This window comes from Zeugodacus cucurbitae, chromosome 6 (genome assembly GCF_028554725.1).
Source record: "Zeugodacus cucurbitae isolate PBARC_wt_2022May chromosome 6, idZeuCucr1.2, whole genome shotgun sequence".
NCBI lineage: Eukaryota > Metazoa > Arthropoda > Insecta > Diptera > Tephritidae > Zeugodacus > Zeugodacus cucurbitae.
This window is the reverse complement of record NC_071671.1, coordinates 57846848-57864101: the sequence shown is the minus strand read 5'-3', so window position 1 is coordinate 57864101 and position 17254 is coordinate 57846848. Positions and strand designations below refer to the sequence as shown.

Below are 17254 nucleotides of genomic sequence, written 5' to 3'. Positions count from 1 at the left end.
ATATCGATTGTCTAACAGGTTATGTGTTAGCTGCATAAGCAGAGTTATTCGATTTAACTAACAGGTTATGTGTTAGCTGCATAAGTTATTAGATTTGTAATGGTATCTCAATACTAGAGAACGTGTTTCCTAACCACATGTACAATATTTTCGTGTCTTTAATACAAATGTTGTAATTATTGTTGGTCTCTAAATTTTTTTTTGTAAAAATTCACCAAGTTGGCAGTGATGTTATAAAAAATCTTCAACTAACGAGCCGAATGGACCTTATTTTCTCAAGCAAATCAAGTCAATTGAATTTCGGTCCATATTTAGGAACATATTTTTGATTTTAGGTCACACAAAACTTTACAAAAAATATTGATAAACTCGTCACGATCACATCTTTAAAGTTTCAACACCTTTTGGTTGCGCGTGAGCGGCAAAACAGGTTAGAAATATTTAGTGTGTCGGGCAGACGACCCCAGTAATTCAACTCTTAGAGAAAAATGAAGAAAATAGTAGGGAAGGTTCTTGCCAATAATCTGTATATGGTTATACTGTCGAAATTAAAGCCTAACTGTAATGTGGAACTCAGAGAAGATGTACATGCCAAAAGTTCGAAAGTTTCCTTAGCTTGCCATGGTGCATTGCATACAGAACTCTTACTTCAAGGTCGTATTGTCAATAAGGAGAGTTGCCTTGAAGTTAGGTTGCGATTGCCGGGAGTATTACAAAGATAACAGTCGGAATTGTGAAAGAAAAACTATTTATGGCTTCGATTTTTGGAATAACTGCCGATATCGAATATATTTCATGACTTTTGTTACTTGTAGTCTTTAAAAAATCCGTTATACAGATTTATTTACTTTGAAATAAACTCCTCACATGCTCAAAACCCCGAACAACTAATTTAATTTTTAAACACACAGATGATTCACTCTAAGAGCAATCAAAGTAAATTATTGAATGGCATGTCAAGGCCTCCACACGCCGACTATCCAAACCAGTTCAGTGTGAGCGACATTGATTGTGTTTTACTTTTGATAACTGCATATGGATTTTCTGCACACAACGCCAAGTCGATCACCTTCCGGTGAATTGTTAGATGGCTAGCAATGTAACAGAGTGCAACATGCAAAGCGCCGCTCTATTTGACAGTAATAAATGGAGTTTTACTTTCATTTTGATTATCACGCCGCCACAACTACATAATTTGAGACTAAATGCACGTTAAGATGTTGATAAAAAACAGTGAAGTAAGCGCAAAGCAAGATGCAAAACACAACAAAAACTGAGTAAATAAATAAATAGTAAAACAAAGTAATTGTCGGTGTAAAAGTTGTTACACAACTCCAGATTTTGCAACGGCTCTAAGTGCAACGTGAATTAAAAGCAACTTGTGCGCTCATTGTTAAAAGTGTGCATATTCAATTATTTATTTACTTACATACAGACCTACATACAGATTTACTGCCAGTATGGGAACGTTGAAACAATTGACAGCGGGTAAGTAATGTGCATTAATTGGATGGCGAGCAGGTCTTTATTTTAATAGTTGCAAATCTTATCTAGATTATTGTGTTCATAGGCGGGTATAACAATGATCCACTTTAAGGTGTGGTTATACGAAGCGTATGAGTGATATTTTTTAAAATTCATATATTTAAAAAAAATTATTAATTTAGAATAATGTTGCAATGGCTGGAACTACGAAAAAGTTGAAAAAATCCACAAAATCGCGATTTTCGCAAATTCTATTATATCTACATATTTGACATTTTCGAATTAAAAAAAATGGTAAAAATTGAAATCTGAGGATTGGGGAATGGATAGTTCCTGCGATAGAATCATCTATAAAGAAGATTCTCCAAAATCAATCGACCAAACAGAACTTGAAAATTCGGATCCCCAATCCCTAAATATAGTTCCAGCGATAAGAACGTCTATAAAGCAGACAAAATTAAAGGGTCCAAGAGAACTTGAGAATTCGTGGGTATTATTTTAAGAAAGGCAGTTTCGACAAAAACCTGTTTAAAGTGTCACGTCAAGCCAAGTCAGATTGGATGCCACGCCAGGAAAATATCCTTATCTCCGAAAATAATTTGAATTTTGAAAAATCCTTTTGTGGGCATTCATATTCTTATATAGTTAAACTTTTAAATAAAAAATCAATTTTTTTTTATTTCTACGCCAGAATACCCTCTCAAATATTTGTTAATTATGGGTAGTACATGATTTCAAATATGAGATACGCTGCTTTCAAGATACTTTATGTTCTTGAATACTATTCAGCGAGTTGTGGATTCAAAACACGCCATGGCAAATTGTCCACCGAAAAACTCTCAAATGAAAAAGCCAAAATTTGATTTGGAGCCTTTGTGAATAAAGAACTTTAAGCTTGAATGCTTAACCATAAAAGTTGAAACGATAAATCTAAGTAATGATTTTAAATTTCATAAGATTTAAGAGAATTTCGAAATGTATCCTACAACAACAACAACCTATTTCGAATACTACGCGTAAAAAAAGAGCGCTGGATTCACTGACTTCGAGTGAGCTTGACAAACGCTGGAAAACAACCAGCATCTGTGCAGTAGCAAGGTCTTTCTGGCCTGCAGTGAATCGAAAAAGGTCCTTCTAGCTGCTGTCGTTTCGTAAAGTTCATCTCTCGTCAATCATTGGTGTACTTACAAGTCATTGTCCAATAGGCACACATGCGGCGAATTTGGGGATCAAGCCAAACGGTAGTTGCTAAAGCTGATTGGAGGAAGGCAAAGAAGAATCATCCAAGCATTTTCTCCTTCACATTCAGCATTCGCCAGACTTAGGTTAAAGTACATCGGTAGAGACATCTTCGGCGAACCCAGTGTACTAACTGGAATTGACAATAGCCGACTTAAGAACTTTATAATAGAGTCCAAGCGTTTTGCTCTATCCGACAGCGGATACTACAATGGGCAGTCGAATCTGTCCAAGTAAGATTCTCTGCAGTTGCGGAGATCTACCCCTTAACCTAACATAATCCGTAAAATGTATTTAATAGACTTTAATACAAATAATTATAATAAAAAACAAAATTTAGAAACGAGATAATATTTTAGTTAGTAATATATAAATCTAATCTAATGTGTGAGAGCATTCGGACTACAACTTTTCCATCATTTCAACGGCATTGTTTATAATTACAACAAATGCAAGTGCATATACCTTATTGACTATAACACGATAATACCTAATACAGTGAACTAGACTCAGTGACCGACAGTAATTAGTCGCTTGTAATGCATAATGCATATTTATAGTATTTGCCTCGTGCTAGACTCCATAAATAATAGGGGTAAATACTGAGAACTATTTATTTATAACAACAACTAGTTACTATATATAGTATATGCAAATAGAAATGCTATCTTACTGCGTTTTTGAACGTGTAACTAATATGAGACTATTCAGCTGGCAATATACTCGTATATCGGTTTTAATTACAAAATGAGAAAACGTTGTAAGAAATCGTGTTTCATTTTCTACACTCACATCTGTATTTGCTGTATTTCTAGTATTTTGCATTCGTTGCTACAGTTCATTGCTTATCAAATTGAAATTCAATGCACAAAAATGATAAATAAAACATAGAGAATTCGGAGAGAATTTATCGCACACAACTGTACAAATATAGATGTGTATATATGCACATATATAGTGAAATATAAAGAAAATATAAAGAGAAATAGCTGCAAAACGCTCTGGACAGAGTTATTAGTAAAATATTGTTAAATATGAAAACGTTTAGCAAATAGCTGTTAAATAGACAAGAACAAATGTCAAAAAAAGAGCGTTGAAATAGGCGTTTGACGTATGAGATATGACGTTTCCTGCTCTTCTAGAGGTTAACACAAGTCTATATTGTCGAGTGAGTTATTGACTTGAATATTAATAATTGAATGTATTTATGATTACTTGTGTATTTATATTTAATTACTAATATAACAATAGCTGTATATATATAACTGTTTCTTCTTTTCTATAAAACCCGTCTCTAACATTAAGCAATATGCCGCTGTTTAATTTCGGCTTTAATTGTACAAGTCTCATGAAAAGTGAAAGGGCTGAGTTTCGGTTGCCACTGCATAGTACAGCTGGTCTGCTTAGATGTCTTTTATTCTCTTTCATCTCAGACGAAGCAGAATACGTTGGATTTAGTGCAGCTAATGCGCTCAGTAATACCAAGACCAAGGCGAAATATCAAATTGAAGAGACGAATACAATTTTTGGAGACCTTTAAATAAATCTATTGTTTGATTGTTCGTGATAATACCCAAAAGGAAATTTATTTACTTTTTTTAAGAAAGAATTGCTCTTTGCTTCGCTTCTTTGTAAAATGAAAAACTTTGAGTGCTTTTGTGTGTCATTTCAGATGAAATTACAGTTATGCGAGTTGAATTTAAAATTAACTGTTTTTATGTTCCCCTTAAATGGAATCGCTATGAATCTCAAATAGTTTCCTCGGCATCCTTATCTCAAAAGACAGAAATACATACATGCAAAACTACTTTTTTGGGACACAAACAGATTCAGTAAGCTTCGTGAGAACCTGTAAAATCATGGTGGTAATGTTAGAGAGATGAAAGGGGTTCTCAACAGCGCTTGCGGATCGACTCTAAATCACTTTGGTTTATGTTTATACGAGAATATACTAATCTCGTACAAAGGAGTAGCTGAAGAAAGATGAAGAAGAATGCTACTCAAAAACAAAACATTCCGCAGCAGATCCTGTGACAATTGAGGTCATATAATAAACTCATTAAAAGAACTAAAGGACTTTCAGCATATATCAAGGTGTATATATTGACAGAACAGTAGACTATTTTAAAGGATTAATAAAGAATTTTATTAAAACGGCAACAGTTTCGGGTTAAATTTTTATGCAAACATGTATTTATTTTCTCAACGTATATGTATAGCAACGCACATATCATAAATATTTCCCAATTAATACTAATACTTTAAAATCGATAGACGAAACTATGTCGGAATCAGTCTTGCATTTACATCTGATTGAGTACTGACAACTCGACAACATTTCACAATATGTAACGGAGAATGTTCTCTGAGTTTACAACAACAATTGCAACCACCAAAGATTACGATAGAATCCGATCGAGAAAATGAACAGGCAACTGATCCTGCGAGATCTCTAGAGCTTTCTAAGCTAAAATTAAGAAAAGCATTCACACTTCTGCTTCTTCTTCATTGGTGTAGGAACCGCTTACGCGGTTATAGCCGAATTTACAACAGTGCGTCAATCGCTCCTCCTTTTGGCAGTTTGACACCAGTTGGGAATCCCAAGTGTTACCAGGTCCTTCTCAACCTTGTCTTTCCCACGGAGTGGAGGTCTTCCTCGGCTACCACCAGCGGGTCGAACACTTTCAAGGCTGGGGCGCTTTCGTCCAAACCTTTCTCTCGAAAACTGCTAGTGCCGACTCATCGGATGTTGACATCGTACACGCTTCTGCGCTATAAAACAGATCGGGAATGATAAGGGACTTGTAGAATTTGGTTTTCGTCGAGAGAAGACTTTACATTTCAATTGAAAGCATTTATACTAGACCCTAAAAAAATCGCATTGGTTGTTCTAGCGGTGTTACATGGAGATAGTTTTGGGGCTTTCTCATATATGCATAATGCCATAATGTTATCTAGATTATTTAGCACTAAGTTTCAGAAAAGACAATTATTTCAGAATTAAAGGTTGGAAAGCTTAGAGAATATGTATTAATTGGTTAATCCTTATGAATTCCAGTCTAATTTCTCAAAAGCTTGAATCACTTTCAATTTCCAACTTGGCTATGACTAAGATTTTTTTGCAAAAAACACAACACAGCTGTTGTTGTTCTGCTGCTTTTTTACGCTTACGGTCGAGGAGGTCGGTTGCAAATGATAGCGACAAAAGCAAAGTTACTATTATTATATACACGTTATCAAGCCCGTCCGTTGTCGGCGCTGGCGCAGTGCATAGCACAGGCCGACCGATTGCTCTCTCATTGCCACGACAGATGACTGGCCGCCGCCGCCGGTCTCTGCTGTTTGCTCTACCGTGTTTGGCGCAATTCGACTTTTCGACGACGTTGCTGGGCACTGCTAACCAGCTGTATGTATTTAGCTCTACTTGCATTGGACTTGGTGGACGCGCGTTGACGCAGCGCTGTTGCTGTTACATTGCCGAATTTAGTTAGCGAAGTGAGACAACTGCGGCTGGACGTGGGCGCAGCTGTGCGATTTTCGGTTCAAATATTTTCAAATCGTTTATACGTATACTATTTACAAACGCATGTAATAATATGCAATTTTCCGGGTTTTGAAGTGATTTAAATGCATTTCGCTTATTTTCAAAAATTCAACTAAAAACTTTTAGGTCTCGCATTCGGAGTGTAGTCTACTAAAGAAAAGTACTTGAGAGTTAATATGTTAATTGCTTTAATTGTGGGTGTTAAATATACTAGTGTGTAACTGTTTTTTGCGATAGCTAACAAATGCTGGAGGCATAAACACTATGTAAATCGAAATATAAAAAAATCGAATCAGGCTGGTTAGTACTCGCTTTTGTTTTGATGAACTTCTGTCACAGTGTCTGTATGTTTGTAAGCGAAGGAGTCCTTGCTTCCTCATAGTGTTCTTAAGTAGTTAAATGTCAATTATGCTTTGCCAATTCTTTGCTGAGTGAAAAGTTTAAAGCCAAAATGGCGTTTGCAAAAGCACCGTGAGCAATTTAATTGAGTTTGTTGTTGCCTTTACAGTTCTACCAACGACTGCATAGCATTACGCTAAAATATATCTCTGCCCAGTAGCTGAGAAGTTGCTCTATTTTTTTTTTGTTCTTTTGCTACTTGTTTTTATATTGTTTGTTTGCTTTTCTTTTTAATTGCTTTCTGTTGTGATACTTCGAACCAGTTTTGCATAATTTCTGTTGACTTAAACAAATTTGCGTGCTTTGCAGGTTTTTTTTGTTTTTTTTTGTTGATTTTTATTCTGATTTTTATTATTTTTTATTTTCATTTATTTATTCGCATGTATTGTATTTACTTTTTCTGCGGTTACTGTTTCTAATTGAACATATTCAGTTTTTGGCGTTGATTTTCGCTGCTGCTTTTAGAACTTTTCTTCGTTTGCATAAACAAAAAGTGACCGAACCGCTGAATTCAGTTCATTAAACTCTGCGGAAGATGGTCTGCGAACAGCAGCAATGCGAATTTTGGAAGGTCTTGCCAAATTCAATTAAACAGTGATTGGCAACTGCAAAAAAATTTAACCGATTTATGCCAAAATTTTATAAAAAAAGAAATTTTGTATGCTTCCAAAAGCAGGAGTAATAAATTAGTAATGCTATCTATTTAATTAGAAAATATGGCACGACAGCGTCAAAATATAATTTTCACTAAATTTAAAAGATTTTTGTACTTTTTTGTTATTTTGTTTTTATTTAAAAAATGAAAATATATCTAAACTCACTTCATGAATCACGCTTTGCTAAATATTCATGGCATTTCAAGTCGAAACTAAATTTAAATAATGAATTTTCATCTTAAATAATTCAAATTAGTCAAATTAATAATTTTTGTTCTCTTTTAAAATGATTTTAATCGATTTTATTATCATTACTTTCCACGCATAATAAAATATTTATTTATTTTGCATTTTTAATTGCAGAACATTTATGACATTTATAATAGAATTGAACTGTGAGTTCGCTATGAGAGTAAAACATTTATGGCAGGCACTGTGATAGCGAGCTAGAGAGCGTGGAGATAACAAAGTACTTTGACCTTGAAAGACATGAGTGATTGATAAATGTTCTAGCGCATTGCACTGTACTAAAAGTGAATAATAAAAAATATAAATTTTTACTTATAACAGAAATTGAAATATAACAAAAAAATACCAATATTTTATGTAAAATTTTTACAAAATCTCAAAAAGTAAAGTTTGTGAGAGAAAAACAATAAATTCATACTAAAAATAACTGCAAGCAACAAAACAAAGTGTGAATCATTGAGTTAATTGGCAGTGAAACAATAATAACTACCGTCCAAAGATAACCAGGCGTACGCCGACACACGTGTCAACGCTGACTCCGTCCCCCAAACACCCGCAACCACGTATTTCGAACGCCTACGCTCGCAAGTTCGCACCAGTTTTGCGAACACTTATTCGACGCTCCGTCCTTTTCAATGCATGGCCAGTGCGATAATACGCAGCGTAGCGGTACATTCACGACCAGCACACACGATTCATCTAACCGATTGTATATGCATTCATCACGGTGTTTCGTCTGAATGCTCCTCACCGTATCGACCGACGAGATTGCCACCAGTGGCGCCTTATAAACCATCCACCTTAGACGACGAGAGCTTCGATTTGAGCGATTCGAAAACTCCAACTCCAATATCACCGTTATGCGCCTGCTTGAATTGTACTAAGACAGCACCATTCTGTTTTGATCGTTTTCAAAGTGATATTGTCTCCGCATCGACCGCCGTGGAACTAGCAAAAGAGAAAACACAGCATAAAGAACATTTAGCAGCGATTGTGGAACACATATCGGTGGAGAAAGACGCAGCTGCATTGGGTGCACTCAGCAAGAAACAATCACCACTCTTCGGTAGAAAGCAGTGTAACGATTCACCAACAGCTGCGTTGGCACAATCGTTTTCCTTACGCACCGAGGAACCATTCTATGCTCAACAGGTTTTAGTGGGGCCAAACGCAAAGCAGGGTGTTAGTGGTGAACAGAACACAACCAATCAGAAACATAAAATCGATCATAACGCTGTGGAAGCGATCAGCATGAGTGTAGGCGTGGCAAACGGTGCGGCAATTAGCCCAAATAATGGCACCGATATCAATCGGAATAACGGACAGTTACGAAATGGGGTGAGTCTGAAATAGAAATATCTAAATACATACATATATTCTAAAAACACTGTAATCAGTTGTGGAAGTTATCTATTTGAGTAGACACATAATTGACTGCTGTCAACTCTGCGTCGATATCTCCATATATACTATATGCTGGCAAAAACTTTCAATTCTTACTGCATGACACATCTAATTGCCAGACTTTATCAATACCAGCTCATATCTAACTCGAATGATCATTGATTAGATTCCAAAGAATGCCAACACAAATAAATTTTCACACATGACTTGCATGTGGATCGCGATTCCCAGTCAAAATACCGGTGATTCATCGCATTGTATTCACACATATTATTTAATTTTATTGTATAACTTAGGTATCTGTGTGCATTTTCGATAAGCTCATGTAGTATTGTTATTATTTTTAAACAATTGAACAAAAGCATGCCTTTTGTGTGGAATTAATTTCTATCTATTGACAGTTGACAATTGGTTTTGTCAATTGATCAGCTGTTACGTTGATTGTGACTAATCTCAGTTGCTGTTTTCAACCGTTACATTTTTACGAATTTAATTGTGGCACAAATGCCTTGATAAGTATGAAACTTATTTCAAATAGTCTATATTTATCTCATTTTTGGAATGTTTTGAAAGTAAACGTAAACAATGCAGAAAAGATGTGGTTCGACCTAACTACCGGTTGGAATGTTTATTTGAGACAATTTATGGCGTTGCGTAAAATAATTAAATAAATGAATATGTCAATATTAAAATATGAAAGTTTGCAATTATTTTTGTTCCTTGCATAGCTCGAAAATTCCAAAAATGCTATGGAAATCATGAAATAAAATGCGGCACATTTAAAAGTAAATTTTGAGGTCAAAATACCGTAACATGCTTGTTAGGTTAGACCAATGGGTAGTAGGCAGTACTTAGAGAGCTAATCCTAACGGATAATGCGCTCTTGATACGACAAAGTGTTTGGACGCTATTACAAAGTACTTTAGTTGGCTAATGTCGATTCTAGGCACTTTACTGGGTTCGTCGAAGGTGTGCAAACCGAGGTGTTTTAACCTGGGTAACCTAGTCTGTCGAAAGCTGGTCATTGAAGAAGGAAGTGCTTGAAAGATTCCTCTTCGCCTTCCCTTAGCAGTTTTGAGAACTTGCGTCTGGTTTGATCCCCAATCTCACCGCAAGTGTACCTGTTGGGCAATACCCAGTAAACACACTAATGATTGCGGCGAGATGAACCTTCCTGAGAGACAGCAGCTGGAAGTATCGTGTTCAGTCCATCGCGTACCAAGAGGACCTTGTACAGATGCTGGTGCAGCGTTTGGCGAGCTCACCCGAAGTCAGTGTGTCCATCGCTCTAGCGTAATTGGACCACCAATTACCCAGTCGCTTCCACTCCGACGTCAATGTTGCTAGGGCCCACCCCTTGCAAGCTTATCCGCTCTGCAGTTTAAAACAACTACTTTGCGAGTCACTTTTGATGTGTGAGGGTTGGCGTTGTCCAGATGCAACATAACTCCTCTTCTGTTGGCCAAAGCCAGATCCTTCGGAGCGATTGCTCTCATCAGATGGTTCACTTGTTGAAAATACAGGTCCGAATTAAGAGTTAATCCTTAGGTGAGCAGCTCATAGTTGACGATTGCCCGTCAATCTCACCAAACACATAGTAAAACCTTGCTGACCGTCAATCCCCTTTCGACCACCGTTGGCGCCGGCTCACCGTGATTCGACTATGATCGTTTTCGCTTGACGTTGTCGTAAGTGATTTATTAAGGTGTTATACATAGCTTTCATATATTCATATGTTGTAAAAGTGAAATTAGTAAAATCGAAGTTTTCAAGTTCAAAATTCCACAACGAAACTAAAAATTATATCCGCAGCTCGCCAACATAGCCTATGCTAGTTATGGTGACACCATTTTCGCGCAGACATTGTTTGCATTTAAATTAAAAACAGTTGCTAGTTGTAACGTGCAGTTGGCAACGTTTCATTTATGCTCTGGTAGTGTTGCACCAATTATGCAATTGTTTACAACGCGCCTTGGCTTAAATTTCCAACTACCAATTCTCCGGCTCTGTCTTCACTTTTATTATTCAGCAGCATTTATTTACAATTTATGTTTTTGTTTGTATTCTCTCTGTTTACATTTAGCAATTTTGTTTCATTCACATTTCTCATTGTTTGTTTACCTACGGCCCACTCATTCACACACCGCAAGTTAACTCCTCCGCTACCCCATTAGCCTTCATTTGTCAGCTCGTTTGTCGATAATTTGCTGCAGTTCGCGTTCCATGCCTGCTTGTTTCCAAGCTTATGCTACACAAATGTGTGGACTCACAGCGGTACCTCGTCTATACCCGTAATTTTCCACTTCGTTGCGTACAACGTTGGATGCGTGTCTGCGATTCCCGCACGCAACATTTCCCAACGCTTGGTTCCGGCATATGGCGTTCGTCAATGAATGGTCGAATGACGTGTGAAGTGTGCCATAGCAAATGAAATGACATTACGTATTTGGGGGTAAACTGTGTGCATATATGAAATATTTGCTGTTCATGGTGTATCATACACTTACTTATTTGAGAAAGAGCTCTAATAATGCGAACCAATTAGCGGTGAATCGAAAACGGCGTATATGTTTCACTATAGTGAAACATACGTAGTATATTACAAATATCTAACGATTTGACCAATATTTTATTCCTAAAGTGTTGGATTGCCTAAAATAAGGGTCCTAGCTATCCGAATAGTCGGCCTATTAATATAATGGTCGGGTCTTAATAAAGAATGCATGAATATATTAGTAACGAGAAGATGATTTTTATTCTAGAAGGGACCTCAAATAAAAATTTCTTTTAGAATATTATTAATAGATATCAAAAACTATCATACATATAATTTCCTTAACTTCCATGCTTTCAACTATTAATTTAGAAATTAAAAAATAAAAATAATTGTGTAGCTTTCTCAAGCATTTATATTTATATTTTGGCAAAGTCAAATATATTTAATGAATATCAAATTTCACTGAAATTTTCTCTACTTCGTACAAAGCAAATATGTATGTAATATAATACATACAAGCTCTCTTCCCATGTTACTAAAATTATATCATTATTTTTATAAAAAAAAAAATAAATAAACAAGGAATGGCTAAGTTCGGATGTAACCGAAAATTTTATACTCGCAATTTATTTAAGTAATTTTATTAAGGGAACACACAATTTGACCCATATATCGATATAGAGTCCACTAAAATAAAGAAACTTATTATATATAATATATAAGGTTTATCATAATTCTTGGACCGATTTCAACTTTTTTTTGCCACCAAGCTACAATTAATCCAATTGTAAACGTTCACTTAATTTTGCTATCATATCTCACATATTAACCGATATATACGGTATAGTTCCCAATGAATGGGAAATCGATATTTTTAGAAAATTCATAATTATTAAAATTTTCGAATATTTTTATGAAATTTTCAGCGTTATGAAGGTCATTGCTTATATTTTTTAAAAATTAAAATTTATTCATTTTTTCCCCTTCATGAAAATACTCAAAAGTGCATTAGTAATGAATTTAAGGAATTTCAATCTCTATGCTTCATTGCCCATAACTCCGTAGAAGTTAATGCTATGAATGTTAAAATTATAGCAAATGGTAGGTAAGAGAATCTACTAAAGAAATAAACTAAGTTTAATTTTAATGATTTTTTTTTTTAATTTTCAAAATTTTCACAAATTTCATTAAATTTCTAAAATTTTAACTTTTCTTACTTTTTCACTAGTATAAAGACCAAGTCTTACATCCTGAAAAAATAAAAAAAATATCAGACCCCACGTCCACTCAAACCTTAAATAAACAAAACTTCACGAGATCCACCCAAAATATAAACAAAATTAACCGCACAAATTAACCTAACAAAACTAAACTCAAATATCATTGTCCCAGACCAAAATGTAAACAAGCCCCTGTCAAAGTTTAATTACCTCGGCCAAAATGTAAACAAACCCCTCTCCCAAAACACGGCCAAAGCTCAATGAATAACCTAGCTAAAAATGTAAACAAACCCCGACCAAAGGTCAATGACCTTGGACAAAAATGTAAACTAACACCTATAAAAAGTCAATGACCTCGGCCAAAATGTAAATAAACCCCGACCAAAGGTCAATGACCTCTGCCCAAAAGGTAAACAAACCCTGGCCAAAGGTCAATGACCTCTACCCAAAAGGTAAACAAACCATAACCAAAGGTCAATGACCTCGACCAAAAAGGTTAACAAACCCCTGTCAAAGGTCCATGACCTTGGACAAAAAGGTAAACAAACCCCGGCCAAAGGTCAATGACTTTCCTCCAAATAGGTAAACAAACCCCCTGTCAAAGGTCAATGACCTCGGCAATAGATTTGTTTACATTTTGGGTGGAGGTTATTGACCTTTGACAGGGGTTTGTTTACCTATTTGGAGGAAAGTCATTGACCTTTGGCCGGGGTTTGTTTACCTTTTGGGCAGAGGTCATTGACCTTTGGTCGGGGATTTGTTTACATTTTGGCTGAGGTCTTTGCAGGTGTTTGCTTACATTTTTTGCCGAGGTCATTGGCATTTGTTCGGGGTTTGTTTACATTTTTGCGGAGGTCATTGACTTTTTATAGGTGTTAGTTTACATTTTGGTCTGGGTCAATAATATTTGGGTGGGATTTGTTTATATTTTGAAGAATCACTTGAGTTTAGTTTTGTTACATGTTAGGGGATTTTGTAAGGTTAATTTTGTTTATATGTTGGATGGGTCTCGTGAAGTCTGGTTTATTTACGTTTTGAGTGGACGTGGGGTCAGTTTTTTTTAATTTTTTCAGGATGTAAAACTTGTTCTATATATTAGTAAAAAACTAAAAGAGATGACAATTTTAGGAATTTACTGAAATGTGTGAATGTTTTGAAAATTATCCTCAAAATTCTTTGAAAATTAGTCTAAGTTTATTTCTATAGTAGATTCTCTAAGCTACTGTTTGCTATCATTTCAAGTCACGTAGCATTAAATTTTACAGAGTTATGGGCAATGAAGCATAGAGATTGAAATTCCTTAAATTCATTACTATTGCACTTTTGAGTATTTTCATGAAGGGGAACAAATGTTTAAATTTTAATTTTTAAAAAATATAAGCAATGAGCTTGATAACGCTTAAAATTTCATAAAGATATTCGAAAATTTGAGTAATCTATTGTAATTTGAATGAAAGGAGTTGGTCAGGCTGAATTTTGAAAATTCGAATTTTCTCAAAATTTTGATTTTTAATTAATTTATGTGAAAATAAGCAACCGCTGTGCGGGCAACAAATGTTTTTTGGCAAGAAATTTTTTTACTAAACGCTATTTAGTGGGCCTTTAATACCAACTTTCCCATGATGCTAGGGAAGAATACGTGTATGATCAACACCCTGATCTCAAGTTATCGCTTGCATGGCATGCAGACATCCATATTTCAACTAGTCTCGTCATTCTGATAATTTCAATATAAATATATGACTCTACTCATTTCGTTTTAGCTGTTACAAGCAACCGTTAGGTGAACAAAACTATTATACTCCGTGCAGCATGTTGCGAGTGTATAAAAAATAAATAAACAGTTGCATGATTGCAAACGCATAAGTACAAAATATATATGTATACATACATACATATTTACGTATTCACATTGTGCAAGTCTTAATTAACATAGCGAAAATGAAATGACGAATATGACATGCACATGACGTGCCAACTTTTATGAGAAAGTGTTAGCAGTCGGTTGTAATACGTGCATGTGCGGGCACATACGATATATTTTTAATTTTTTTTTAATATTTTTATGCAATAATCGCTTGAAGACATGCAATATTGCATTTCCAATATCGTTCAGTGGGTTTTATGGTGGTTTTATGCTATTATAGCATATTAAAACACCTCCACTGGGTCTGCATTATCTACGCCCAGCATGAGCTGCTAATTGACCTTTGACCTTGTGTGTTATTTTTGTATGCAGTGTGGTGAATAATCAAATAAGAAATAGTTGATTTCCAATGTCAATCGATTATTTTACTTTTATTACATGCTTTTCGTTAAATGTTTCGATGTTCATATTGCCGTTGTTGTTGAGCGTAAAGCAAATGTGATTACAGTGAAATTCAGTTAAAGTATACTAATATTAACAATTAATGCCTAGGTCTACGTCATTAATTTTAATGAACTTTTATAAAGAATAAAATGAACAAAAGAAACTCGAACTTTTCATTTGGAGCATAACTAAAATTTTTAAGCAGAAATTCAGCTTTCCAAAAGAATAGCACAACGTGATTCCTTTTAACTGAAGTTCACTGTACCATTGTGTTTGTGCGGCTATTTGCATTTAACTCTTTTGTTAATTTTCTGCTTAAGCATTCACGTAAATATGTATAATACAACTCTTAGCTAAGCGTTTGTTTCCAATGCTTTTTCAACGCACTTTCATCACACAATTATCTTAATGGTAAAATTATAATTAACCTTTTTATAAAGTGTGGTAAAATATAGTCATTAATTTTGCATACCCCAAAAACTTTGAAGCTTTAACAATTAAGTCTTACAACTATTTTTGGTTAAGGGCAAATACATTAAAAATATAAAATTTTGTTTGATAATAGAAAAAATCGTTTAAAATGGAATTGACTCACCAAAGCATTGTGTTGACTGAAATAAAATAGAGATTAAATTGGTTAATTTATGTGCGTATATAACAAGTTTTTGTAAAATAAAATGTATATAATATAACTACAAAATATCACAAAAAACATTATCAATACAAATCTTTGATAATATAATTAAATTGATCAATATTACATGAAATTTGGTAAATTGGTTTCCGGTCCCTTCAGAGGTTGTTATTACATATGAATTGAGGGAATCGGGCGAGACATTACTACTCCCACAAAATTGATAAATGCCAAAACCACATATAATTGTTTGATATTTTGTTGACGAGTGGACATGACCCGCCGTCTAATATTATTTATTGAAACTATCTCAAAAACTATGAATATTAAATAAACTTGATGTAACATTGATTTTTACGATCACTATAGTACTATACTATGGGAATTAGCGATCAGGTAATAACCACGCCCACATCCGATACTATAGTTATGCTTGACACAAAGAGTTTATGTTAAATTTTGTGTTTCAAACGAAATTTCTTGTGCTAAAACGTTGGAAATGTTGAAAAAAAAAACAATTGGTGATTCAACCATGTCGAAAACTCATGCTTACGATTGGTATAAATCGTTCAAAGAGGAGCGAGAAGAAGTGAACGATTCAGGACGGCCTTCGACCTCTTCAACTGAAGGAAACGTCGATAAAATAAAGCAAATGGTGTTTGAAAATCCTCATTATAGTTTGCGAGAGATAGCCCAAATAATGGACATGTCTCATGAGACCGCTCGTCATATTTTGGTTGATGTTTTAGGTATGCGGAAAGTCGCAACGCGATTGGTGCTGAAGACATGGCTGGTGGCTGAAGACATGCTTGAACGCGTAAATTCCGATCCAACGTTCATCGAACGCATCATAACTGGTGACGAGACATGGGTTTTCGAGTACGACATGCAAACAAGTCAAATATCTTCTGAATGGCGCGACAAAAATTAGCCGAAATCGAAAAAACCGCGCCAAAGCAAATCGAAAATCAAGGTGATGCTGAGCTTTTTCTTCGATATTCGCGGTGTTGTTCATTCGGAATTCTTAACGGAGGGCAAAACCATCAATAAAGAATATTATATTGGCGTTATGAAGCGTTTGGGAGAGAATGTTGACGCAAAAGACCAGATTTATGGCGGAATTAACAGTTGGACTTTTCACCACGATAATGCACCAGCGCACAAAGCGATCATTGTGCAAGAGTTTTTGAATAAAAATTCAACAAATATCATCGAACAACCACCGTACTTTTCGAATATGGCCCCGTGTGACTTTTTCCTGTTTCCAAACTGAAATTACCCGTTTTGAGAGAATTGAAGACATCAAAACTAATTCGCAACGAGTACTGAAGGCCATCCCGGAATTTAGCTGTAAAAAGTGTTTCGTTGATTGGATTATTCGTTGGAAGTAGTGTATTGCCTTAGAAAGGGCCTATTTTGAAGGGAATATAATAAATTTAGATTATTGATAATGATGATGGAAATATAATAATAAATTTAAGCGAGGAAAATTACAATAAAGCCTCTCATTCAAGAAATTTATATACCGTTATAGAACAATTTCGAAATTTATTGATTTCAGCAAACTACATATATATGAGTCAACAAGCTATTGTCTCTTCTTTGGTAAAGAAAAC

The 17254-nt window shown here is 35.0% G+C and overlaps 1 protein-coding gene across 4 annotated transcripts in view; it reads left to right on the top strand.

Moving 5' to 3' along the window:
• The first annotated feature begins 6190 nt into the window (after nt 1-6190).
• Nucleotides 6191-17254, top strand: part of LOC105217161 (ras-related protein Rab-32) — a 32572-nt gene continuing 21508 nt past the window's right edge. The window contains exons 1-2 of one of the 4 annotated variants that reach the window (XM_054234973.1): nt 6191-6428; nt 7687-8910. In XM_054234973.1, coding sequence (XP_054090948.1) covers nt 8212-8910 — 699 coding nt within the window. In that variant the 5' untranslated portion in view covers nt 6191-6428; nt 7687-8211. Of the gene's footprint in view, nt 6569-7686; nt 8911-17254 lie in introns of all 4 variants that reach the window. The other 3 variants (XM_011192029.3, XM_029043434.2, XM_029043433.2) reach the window with 3 other exon arrangements.